Source organism: Triticum dicoccoides, chromosome 1B (genome assembly GCF_002162155.2).
Source record: "Triticum dicoccoides isolate Atlit2015 ecotype Zavitan chromosome 1B, WEW_v2.0, whole genome shotgun sequence".
In the NCBI taxonomy this organism is placed as follows: domain Eukaryota; kingdom Viridiplantae; phylum Streptophyta; class Magnoliopsida; order Poales; family Poaceae; genus Triticum; species Triticum dicoccoides.
Genome location: NC_041381.1, coordinates 297295847 through 297307613, shown reverse-complemented (window position 1 = coordinate 297307613; position 11767 = coordinate 297295847). Strand labels below are relative to the sequence as shown.

Below are 11767 nucleotides of genomic sequence, written 5' to 3'. Positions count from 1 at the left end.
GAGAGAGGGCTATGGTGGTGGAGATGGCTATGGAGGTGAAAATGGCGGCGGCTAGGGTTTGTGGATGAAGATGATGATGAATGGGTTGTGGTTGTGCTCGACGCTGCTCCTATGCCCCGTCTGTTGACATTTCGATGGGTCCCCTTAATAAAAGTTGTTCAGGTGGACGAGCTGCCTCGGTTTCCATGCCAAATGATCGCTCATGCGAGCGCTCGCGGTCGCATGGAACGTTGTCTTGTGCTCTGGAGTCCTTCTGACGCTTCCTGATGATTCATTGCTTCTCTATTTTCCTTCTTTTCCTTTCTCCCATGTGATATCTTCCCTTTTTAGCCCATTTCCTATGGAAAAAATGCTAAAGAGAGGTGATGTAGGGTAGAACCCTAGAGGCTGATCTTTCACGATTGGAGCGGATCCCTACGAGGAACACGAAGAACACGAGGAGGGGAACGAGGGAAAAATATGAGAAAACGATCAACCAACAAGAATAAAGTCACACATGCGCTAGATCATGAGGCACGAGGTAATACAAGATCCAAATCCAACAAGGGACGATACAAAGGGTCTTGAAGATGGTCTTCTCCAAAAGGAGGTCTTGAATCCAACAAGGATCTTCTCCGAAGAGGTGTCGGTCCCTCGTGAAGGAGTAGATCCGGATGGGAGGTCTCACAAATGGAGGTCTCACAAATGGGCTAAATCAACGCTAACCCTAGCTAGGAGGAGGAGGAGGTCTATTTATAGTCTAAGTGCAAAAGAGGGGCGAAGTGAAGGGGTACATGGGCCTCAGCCCGCAACTGGACACAGCCAGGGTTCGGACGTCCGGTGGCTCGGGATGGCCCGGTCGTCCGTAGGTCTTTGGACGTCCGTAGTTTTGGTTCTGTTGTCGGTTGCATGGTCATCCGGTCTTCCTCGGATTTCCGTAGTTTTGGTTCTATTGGGGAAGTGTCGGACGTCCGGAGGAGCTCGGTCGTCCGGAGCCTGGGAGTTGTCGGACGTCCAGTCTTGGTTGGACGTCCGGCCGTTGTAGCTTTTGTTGACCTATTTTCCCTGGGTTGTGACGACCTCTAGGCGTCGGACGTCCGTGCTGGGCCCGTCGTCCGGAGCCTGTAGCTTCCGTGGCAGCTCTTCTTCTTGTCCTTCACGCTTGGTGTCCTCGCCGTCTTGGCCATTGAATGTAGCTGTTCCGTGGCTCTCCTCCAAGCACCTGATCACACATAGAGTCTCCGCATGAGGTAGTAGCCATGTCTTGTAAGTAGGGAGTGGGAGTTTGGAGAGGCACGAGTTCACCTTATCTTCGATAGCCTTTGCTCGAGCTCTTGTCATAGGTCCAAGTGGTGTCGAGGGGGATGTAGGTACGTCCATGGGGATGATCATGGGATGCTCCGCATCAAGAGGATTTGTGGAATCCTTTTCATTCATCAGTGAAAGAACATGCGGTGCCCCCATGTTTGATTTTGGTAATTGATGACAATCTCTATGGACTAATGGTTGCCTTGAGTTATATTTGAAGGATTTGTCCATAGGAATTTCTTGAAGTCCATGTGTTGGTTTCAAGGAGTTTATGTGTTGACCAAGGTGCTATTCAAGGAATTATATAAAGATTGGTCATGATACATGGTTGATCAAGACTAAGTCAAGAGTGAATCAAGTTGATCAACACACAAAGCTTACAAGATGTACCGAGAGGGATCAAGTGATCCCATGGTGGGGTAAGCATTGTCCATTGCGCTTTGTGTACTAACCCATGGTCTACGTGAGAGTTGTTTGTGGGGTTAGGTATGTTTCCCTGGTCGTGCATCAAAAGGAAGATATCATATAACCCATGGAGGATGACATCAAATGGTGATCGTCATCAAGGTTGCGGTGTGCAAGTTCAAGTGGAGCATCACAAAGAGATCGTGCTTGAAGCTTTCCGTCCATTGTGATGACAATGGACTTGTGAAGATGTGTCGAAGAGAAGCTCACCCATAGTGGAGTATGGGGGAGCAATCAACTAGTCTTCATCGACCCAACGCAATCAAGAAAGGTGGTCCATCTTGAGGAGGACAAGATCGTCATCATCTAGCTCAAGTACGTTATGCGCAAGGCAAAGGTTTGCCCTTGATAGGTTTTCTGTTTTATCGGTCTCATGGTGGTAGTTGGGAGACCAGGTTATAGGATCGATTATCGTAGTATCAAGGGGGGCTCTCAAGTGAGTAGCTTGATCGTATCGTTCGTAGAGAGCTCAAACCATTGCATACTTGCATCATATCTCTTGGTTCTTGTTTGGTGTTTTTCTGTGTGAGTTTTAAAGCTTTTCATCATTTTCATGACAAGCTTGAGTTCATCGAAAACGGAGTTCACTTGCATCTTCTATGATGTTTTCGATGTTGAAAGTTATGCCGGTTCTTCTCTTTTGGAGGTTTCACTCCTCTATATCTTAGGCATACCTCCGCTGCCTCTTCTTACTATCGCTGTTGGATGCTACTCGTCGTCATCTATCCAACAAGCTTGAGTTTGCTCAATTCGGAGATCATTTGCAGAAGTTGTGGCAGTTCAGGCTTTATTGTATCCTCTGGTTTCTCTGTTGTGTTCCTGAAGGCCTCAAGAGGTAGTACTGCTCTCTCGAGTGGTAGTACCGCTTGTAAGTGGCCGTACCACGGCCCTGTGCCCTGCATAGTAGCGTTGCTTCTGGGGATGCGAATTTTCATGTCGGGTTGCGCGGCAGTGGAACGGTAGTATGAGCGGTAGTACCGCTTGTAAGCGGTAGTATCGCCCATGCACTACCACTCCACTTCCGCTCCCCTCCATGACCCTGCGTGCTCCCAGCGGTTGTAGAGCAGCAGTGGGTGTGCGACACTACCACCTCTAAGCGGTAGTACCGCTGGTGCGGCTTTGCTTCACCCCATCTATCCTGCTCTGCCTCCTTAGAGCCCTGAGCCGCAACCCCAGCGGTAGTACCGCTGGGCCGAGTGGTAGTACCGCTCTGGCGGCACTACTGGCTCATGGTCTCGCACCATTGCATTTCTCTATCTGCACTACCACCCGAGCAGTAGTACCACTCCCCTGAGCGGTAGTGCCGCTCATGTGCGGGCTGAGCACATAACGGATGGGTTCGGGAGGTCCTATAAAAGGGGGTCTTCTTCCCCATTGAACCTGATCCCTTTAGCTCGTGTTCTTTCCCCATTGTTGACCTTCTTCGAGCTTTGCTATCCCTCAATTCCTCCATGGATTCTTGCTAGTTTTGGGGGGGGGGAGGAGATCTAGATCCACATTTCCACCAATCACTTTCTCCTCTATGTGAGGGGAACCCCTTGGATCTAGATCTTGGAGTTCTTGGTGTTCTCCTTCTTGTTCTTCCTCTCATTTTCCTCCATAGATTTCGTTGCTTTGGTGGGATTTGAGAGTGAGGGACTTGGGCACTCCGTGTGCCCTTGCCATTGCATTTGGTGCATCGGTTTTAGTTCTCCACGGTGATACGTGAAAGTGAAAGTTGAGAAGCTTATTACTCTTGGGTGCTTGGTACCCTAGAGCTTGTTCCTCTTGGGTGCTTGAGCGCCCTAGACGGTTGGTGGTGCCTCGAAGCTCAACCATTGTGGTGTAAAGCTTCGGGAAAGCGTTGGGGTCTCCAATTAGGTTGTGGAGATTGCCCCGAGCAATTTGTACGGGTTTCAATGACCGCCCCCAGGGGTTGCCAAAGTGTACGGGTTCGGTGACCGCCCCCAAGGGTTGCCATTTGTACGGGTTCGGTGACTGCCATGAATCAGAAAGAACTGTGTGTAACATGGCTCCGATGAGCAATTGTGCACTTTGTGGAGCTACGGATTCATGCCGCGGTGTGTATGGGCGCTTTCTGATTATGATCTTGATGCACGCGTGAGAGTTAATCGTGAACCCTGCGCTAAACAGTGGCTATTCAAGATGCATGACACTGTTTCCTATGATAAGTTTGCAACGATGGTGGTCGCGTGGGGATTTGGACAACTTGAAGGAGAGTGATTCATGAGCCTATTTTATAGAGCCCTCAAACCATTGATCAATTTGTCTTGTCATGTATATCGAATCTTCAGGTTCTCGCTAAACCACAAGCCTCGGCAACTAGAACTTTGTGCAACACTATTACACAATGGAAGGCCCTTCAGAATGGTTTGTCAAAGATCAATGTTGATGGTGTTGTGCAGGGTAATCAATTTGGAGCGGTTGGTGCAATATGTAGAGATCAGAACGGGGTACATATTGGAGCTTCTGCAGTTATGACCAACTTAAGCTCGTGATAACGAGCTACCCAGTGCTCGGGCTCCAAAGTGTTTTTACACCAGAGACCCTGATTATCGACTCAAGTTCATTCACGAGACCTAGTTTGTTAGATTATACTATATACTTTGTATTCTCTCGTTCATCAATATATCTACAAGCATGACATAGAGCTATTATCATCAAAGAGCCTGAACGTACATAAGTACCACCGTGTGACAAGATCTCTTCATACACCACTCATCTCTCTATAGTTCTTCATGACCTTTCACTCGATCTTAAAAGCGACTCTGAATCGATTGTCAACAATACTGCACAAGATAAACAATCCAATTTAGACTATGGGCATAAAAACACTTCTAACATCGTCAAATTTTCTCACACGGAGAGAGGGCGTGTGGCCACATACGTGTATCTGTTACGGAACTACAACATATAACACACCAGTACGCCAAAGAGGAGTCTTTTCGTATCTTGTGACAAATTTAACTTCCCCCGATACATAACAGTATGATATACATGCAATTTACTCGAGTGTCCATCCTAACTAAGATGCTGACTAGTTTTGAGAAGACAAAATGCTACAGTTACATTGGACCAAACCAAGTTCGTTTCTCTAAATCAAAAAAGGAACAAAAAGAATTGAGCTAAAAGTTAAAATCAGGCCTGGAGCTTCACATGCCGATCAGCCTACCATCGGCTGCAAAGCTAAATCAGAACATCACATTTCCCCATGGACATAATTTACAAGCCTTTTTACATCTTAAGTTACAGAAGCCAAGGGAGTATAAATCCAAGTAGCTCTCAAAACATTAACAACCTGTTTTAGTGCCTAGTGTTCATGCTTGACACGCCCTTTCAGTATCCCTGGAATAGGAGGTGAGGTTCGTAGCCTAATTCCATTTGGCCTTGCAGGTTGTGGTGATCGATGCCCGTAAACATTTGATGCACTTGAGCATTCAACCGCATTTGCAACCAGAGCCACTGTACCATCAGTTTCTTCTTTACCAGAGAACCCCATTGCTTTCAATACAAAGGAATCATCATGCAACTCAAACGGAGTGCTACATTTTCAGAAACATACATGTCAGACATGGTTGTGGAAGGGTTCACAAGATTTCATGATCTCAAATGATTCTGCATAATTCATAGAGCTGAGGACAAGATTTCCATTGCCAATAAAGTAGTGGATGTGGGCTCACCATGTCAAGTAAGCAAAACACTTGCTTAAGAAATACTAACAAGCTAAATATCAGAAAAACTAACAAGCTAAGGCCTACTCAAGAATTTTCATAGGAATCTTAACGAATTTTTCTATGTCACTTGTCTGATTAGTAGGATTGAGTCCTATAGGAATTTTTCTTAAAGATTACTGTACATTACATTTCATAATAACTATGTATCCACTCAAACCTTTTGAAAAAAATACTTTGTTTTAACTGTGATCCAATCAAACAAGACAAAAATGCTGTAAGATTTAAATGGGCATGACAATGCAATCCGTGTTTTTCCTATTCCTGCGTTTTTAGAATCCTGCGAATCAAAGAGACCAGTGGTACTGCTGAGTGTTTCGTTTGCGACCAGATTACACCACAGGTTCCTCAAGTGGTCAAGGGAATCAACAGACATTGATTTCCAGCTAATGGATCATTATTTACAATGGATGATCATACAACTGAAAAGTTACAAGTGGTCAAGGGAATCAACAGACATTGATTTCCAGCTAATGGATCATTATTTACAATGGATGCTCACACAACTGAAAAGTTACATTTCCCTTTAGAAAAAAGAGGGACCCTTATTTAGAGTTTTTATCCAAGCTATTATACAGAAATAATTAGAGATGTGTGTCCAGCAGAAAAGGTATGTCAAGAAATTTATGAAATCTCCGTACAGAAAGAATGCAAAATAAGATCAGATTTGTGCTTAGCAACAGACACCCCATTTAATTGGAAACTGGACATGTTAAATCTAAGAAAACTTAGGGCAGAAAATTATAAGAAATGTCACTTAATACTAAATTGTTAGATGATTAGATCACTTAGCAAGATTCATCATGTCAAGGAACACATTGTAGAGTTTGTATTTTACCTATTGAAATCAAAATGCACCAACTGCATATCTTCTGATATCTCCACTTCGACAGTTGCATGAGGACGTGTCTGTTTGCACAACAAAAAGAGGTCCTTGTCACTCACCGCCATGAAAATAAATGCTGGTAGCATATACATACTGGAGTTGGGAAAGCATTTTGTAGGGCATATAATCGGTGAAAGAAAAGACAAATGCAGAACCACAAGGGTTGATACGATGGTTCATATGTTTAAATTAATAACTCAACAAAAAGAATCAATTCATAGCCATCTAAGAATGTACACTTACAATGCAATACTGCTCCTACAATTATGAATACGTAGTTCTGTTGGCCACAGGTCCATTTTGGCCACGCCCAAATATAGGATCAGGATTATGAGAACAGAACCCGGAGCTGTTGTCCAAATGGTCGTGTAATAAAAGCCCTAAAACCTGGCTGGGTGAAAGTTACAGGCCTCGACCGGAAGCTAGGAACTTAATATAAAATCTGAGTGGATTTCATTTTCCTTCTATTTATTTGTTCTTAAGGTTAGAACTTTGCTCCACCTTGCATTATTAATACCTATGCAGTCCATGCAAAACAACAGCAAAAATTCCATTGCAAGAATTTACTATAGCACCCATGACCCATTGATAATCCATGAATCAAATGGTATTGACTAGTTAACACTTAACCCTACTCAGAATTCGCCTCCTTTGCTGCAGGTTCCTGAATTATGATAATCCAAGTCCAAACCTCGAAAAAAGGGATGCTCCTTTGAATGTTCGTGGTGGAGAAAAAAACTAGGACTAAAAAGGGTTATTACTTACATGGGTGCATTTGGTTGACAACTAATCTAATTTAGTAAAATGTGGCAAGCCACATCTTGTGTGGTAAAGAAATTGTATACAGCAGTTTAGGCAGACTATGGCCAGAAAAGAAAACACATGTCAACTGCCTAGAGGTATGAAAGTGTAACATGCCACCATTGTGGTAGAGAACCAAATAGATGCCACCGAAGTCAAATGCGCACAACTTGAGGTAGCAATATGAATGAACAAAGCATGCCCACAGCTCCAAAGGGGAAGCAGAAACTTTCATGTTCGAGTTCACAGAAAATCAAATTTGTGCTTAGCACAATAAACTCCAAAGTGACTTAAAATGTAAAATAGCAACACAAGTTAGCTAGATCATCAGCTTTAGCATTTGAGTATAATGACATGATTAACTTCATTTAAGCCCACATATCAATTACAGGATACAATTTTGCTTACCTGAACCAATATGAATGGCAGGGCCACTCCACCAGATGGGGCATCTCCCGAACCATATAGCTGCTCATTTCGCTCTACCAAATTTTGCAGGCCCACATACTTAAATACAGAAAAGTAGAAGAAAATACATGGTTAGCACCTAGATATTGATGATATCTTTCCGTACAATATACTTCAATCTTCTTCTGATATCAGACAAGAAATAACAAACTTCTGGCATACCACAACTTTAAAATAAGCCAGCTTAGTTATAGCACTATGATAACTTTAAAACAGATATATGCTTGCTAAGTGAAGCATTCAGCCCTACAATAAATCTAGCACAAATACAGCAGTTGAACGTTGCATCAATCAATTAAGCATGCACCATAAACGCTGAATCGAAGATTAGCTGTTCTCCTAATTCTGCACCCATGCTGTGGCACAGAAGTGTACACGAAGGGATTCCCTATTGATATGGATGAATATTTCACTATATAGGGTGAAAAAACTGAAACATTCACCATCACAGAACATCAATATGTATACAAAAATAACAAGTGATCTAGAATATGTATGAAACCAAGTTCCTTGTCAAAATTTTAAAGACAGTGGGTTACAGAATAATTCAAATTATCGGTTCACGTAAAAATGCCTTGTGTCCTTACTTGGTCTTGTAATTCCTGCAGATATGCACTTTTCTTGTCAATTCTACCTTTCAGCCCAATGACCTCAGTCTGTAAAATGCACATGAACTTATGAAGGAAACAACCAAACGGTAGAACAGTTACATGATTAGGGAACTTATGAAGGAAACAACCAAAAGAAAAGTAGAACAGTTGTGAACTACATGACTAGGGACAAACTTACCTTCAATTTATCAATATCACTCAAACTTGTTCGGGGTAAGCCCTTCCACTGAATTTCCTTTTTATCTTTAGATATAATATCCATAGCCATCAGGACGTTTAGTGCATCGTAAACCCTTCTTCGTATATTTTTCTCATCATATTGTTGCTGAATTTTACATACAATCAGTACATTGCACATAACAAATAACTGACCAGAAGGAGTAGCCATATTTCTTAACTGTGTTGGGATTATCAGGATCTGGTGACCCAATATTACTATTTGGATCTGCAAACTCAGCTACAAGTTCGTCTGCCACCTGAAAAAGACAGGCCTTACATCCTATAAGCAATAGCTAAACTGCAATGCAAACAGGAAAACATGGCAGTGGTAGAATCATACTACATTAGCAAAGAGTATTTTTCTTCTAAAAATGGTAATTGAAGTTTGCAGTTAACACACATTGTAAATACACGTTAAGGAAACAGGGCTGTAGTCTCTCCAATCTTGACAGAATCCAAAGAGTAACACAGGAATACAAGTACGACAGGCTTCCTCTTCTCCTGAGCCTGATGTTCAGGATTCTAACACACTGTAGGCTTGATTTTTGCTTTACTAAATTATTGAGGTGCACATAACACAATTGGTTCTTCAGTTTCTTTCCTTTCTCGAGAAACCGGCAGGAGCTCTGCCTCTTACTAAGACAAAACCGATTTGTTACAGACGCTTCGTTTTATGAACAAACAGGGGGGGAAATGTTGCAAGGCATGTTGGACTGAACTTTATATGTTAGCAAAACAATATGAACAAAATGGATAGATTCAATCCCATCAATCAAAGATGAACAGAGGAATGTCCTTTGAAATAGCTTTTGTCTTATACAAAGTAAAAGGAACAGATCGGCATAACGCGGATTTTCCACATTTTGTGACAAGTCAACATAGTATGCTCAACTCAAATGAGCAAAACCAGTAAGGTTCATGTGTACAAAGCTTTAATCATGTTGACACAATAAATTTGAGTCAGAACAGATTCACTTTTTTTCTTTTACTAGACAAACAGAAATGTTAACTCGGATATCAAACATCTAGCAATGCTTCTTCCAGCATTGGTAGTTCAGCAGACTCTGTTGTATCCTTTTACTGTGTACATCTGTGTGATACACAAGCTAAGGGTGCCTCCGAACCGTATCATGTAACCCATAACCGAAAAAGGAATTGGTTAGAATAATAAGATGCAGTGACAATTGATGTCTATAGACTTTGGTGAACAAACTAACACAAGCCTATAGCATGACGAGGATCCATAATCACATAATAGTGGTCAGATATCTGTGGTTACCTTTTTAAAAGTGTGGATGTGCATTTGTATATTATATATATCCACACATCAATTATGCTAAAACAAGATAAGTTGCTGCATAGAAAGAAACAAAAAACAAACACCTCATTGTAGGTTGTTCTCCCTTTGCCTTCAACTTTCTCACAGACTGAAAAGGACCAAATGAAACGCTTCATGAGAACTTTTAACACTATTTGGTCAGATATGACCCAATAAACTGGTTTCCTTAATAACAAATTAACAATGAACCAAACAGAGAAAATATCAATTATGCTTTTACATCAGAAAATGGAGTGAACAGTATGTCATATGTATTCTGCATGCGCCCTATGAATCAGTACGCTTACATGATGATGGGAAGATGACTATCGCAGAGGTACTAGAGGAAAGAAGAGTATTCAACTCACCTTTCATACTGAATTGGCGCAATCCACGGTTACCTTTGTCGGGACCTACTACGCGTGTTCCTTTCTTTTTCTTCTTGCTGCATTGCAAATACCATACAGCTATCTGTCAAAAGTGCACAGCTACTTGTAGATTTTAAGATTTAATAAGTAAAATACTAAAATTACGTACAAAATAATTTGTTGCAATGACAAAGCAGAACCACTGTAAAATATTTTATGCTGCTAATTTTTAATCAATTAAGAATAAGTGAAAAAGTCCAATCTCAAGAAAGAAAATAGAGAAGACGTCTAAATTAAGGAAGCCAACAGGGAACAGCTTAGATTATCGACAAATCCAAAGCACAAAACATGCCAATAACTCTGATAGTCTGAGACTCTGAGTGACGTTCCACTTTTGTCCTAAGGAGCACTCTATGCAATTACACATAGACGATATCGATACCGAGCAACATTTCGATGGTCAGCGAGTGTAAGCAGCACAGCTTGTTATCACACTACTTATCTACTCCTGACAGAAAACACATCTAACACTAAGATACATCCAATAGCTTGAAGCATGGAAGTCCCAAGCAAAATATGAACGCACCAATAAAAGTTCTAGGGCAACGGACTTCAGAGCATGCTGTGACTCAAACAACAGTTAGCAATCGCCTGTTTTTTAACAATCGAATGCAAAGCAATCATAACAATCCGATGAAGTCCAGTAGTTCACCGTCGCATCTTCCTAACACCCTCTTCAGTAGCCAATGCGCACCAATTCAAACCAACACATGCTGCAGGAAGTATGCATCGACTGAATCTAGTGGACAGCGAAATGCAGCTCTCAATAGTACAGCTCACGAGACCAAAATCCGCATCTCAGATCGCAAAATTACTCTATACCGACCCAGTGCTAAAGTTGCGGTACACAGTCCCCGGGCAAAGAAGGTGGTGAGCAACTCAACTTAAGCAGCAACACGACAGCAGATTTCACGAACCTAGCGGCGGGCTGCGACGATGGCGCGTCATCTCCCTGAATTTCGAGATCATTGAGGCGGCGGGCAACGGTGCTCCCGCTGGCCGGCGTGGACGCTGACGCCGAGGTCGTGGCGGCCGCCGCCGCAACCCCCTTGCCGGGCCCGATGCCGCCGGAGGGGGAACCGGCGCTTCCGGCGCTGTTGGAAGCCGAGTGAGCCATGCCGCCGGAACTACGGGCGCTGGAGACCATCGCGGTGGGGATCGCGCGAGCGGGGGCGCAGAATTGGGAGGAGGAGGGGGAGAAAACCCTAGGAACGAAGCGGAAAATGGAGGGAGAGACAGGAACCGACGGGAGAGCGCGGAGAAACGGGCATGAGAAATTTTAAGATTTGTTTTACAATTCTTCCGGGGCTACGTTGATGTGAGTATCAAGTTCCAAACAACCAAAACGGTCACATTCTCTAAACATTAGAACAACTCCAACACGTCGACCCAAACGAACGGTGTTTTTGTCCATTTTTTGTCTGTTTGGATCGGTCGCCCGTTCGGCATCCGCATTGTTTATCATTTAGGTCGGCATTTCACCCAACGCGCTGACCCATATTTGCCGTGTGGCCGGCTAGCCGCTGTTTTTCAATAAATACGCATATATTTTG

At 43.0% G+C, this 11767-nt stretch overlaps 1 protein-coding gene across 1 annotated transcript; it reads right to left on the bottom strand.

Moving 5' to 3' along the window:
- Window positions 1-4694: 4694 nt before the first annotated feature.
- Window positions 4695-11500, bottom strand: LOC119331882 (transcription factor-like protein DPB). Its single transcript, XM_037605063.1, has 9 exons — window positions 11132-11500; window positions 10155-10231; window positions 9852-9895; window positions 8648-8725; window positions 8428-8574; window positions 8226-8294; window positions 7579-7677; window positions 6322-6392; window positions 4695-5294 (listed from the first exon to the last, which is right to left on the bottom strand). The coding sequence occupies exons 1-9, from the start codon at window positions 11359-11361 to the stop codon at window positions 5063-5065; spliced, it is 1047 nt and encodes a 348-aa protein (XP_037460960.1). The 5' UTR covers window positions 11362-11500; the 3' UTR covers window positions 4695-5062.
- Between the last annotated feature and the right edge of the window lie 267 nt (window positions 11501-11767).

Coding starts and splice junctions, on each gene's coding strand:
- LOC119331882 (XM_037605063.1), bottom strand. CDS start 11,361: ATGGTCTCCAGCGCCCGTAGTTCCGGCGGCATGGCTCACTCGGCTTCC. Junction 7,678..8,225: donor TGCAGGAATTACAAGACCAA/GTAAGGACACAA, acceptor TCTGTATTTAAG/TATGTGGGCCTGCAAAATTT. Junction 5,295..6,321: donor GTGCATTTTGATTTCAATAG/GTAAAATACAAA, acceptor CTGAAAATGTAG/CACTCCGTTTGAGTTGCATG.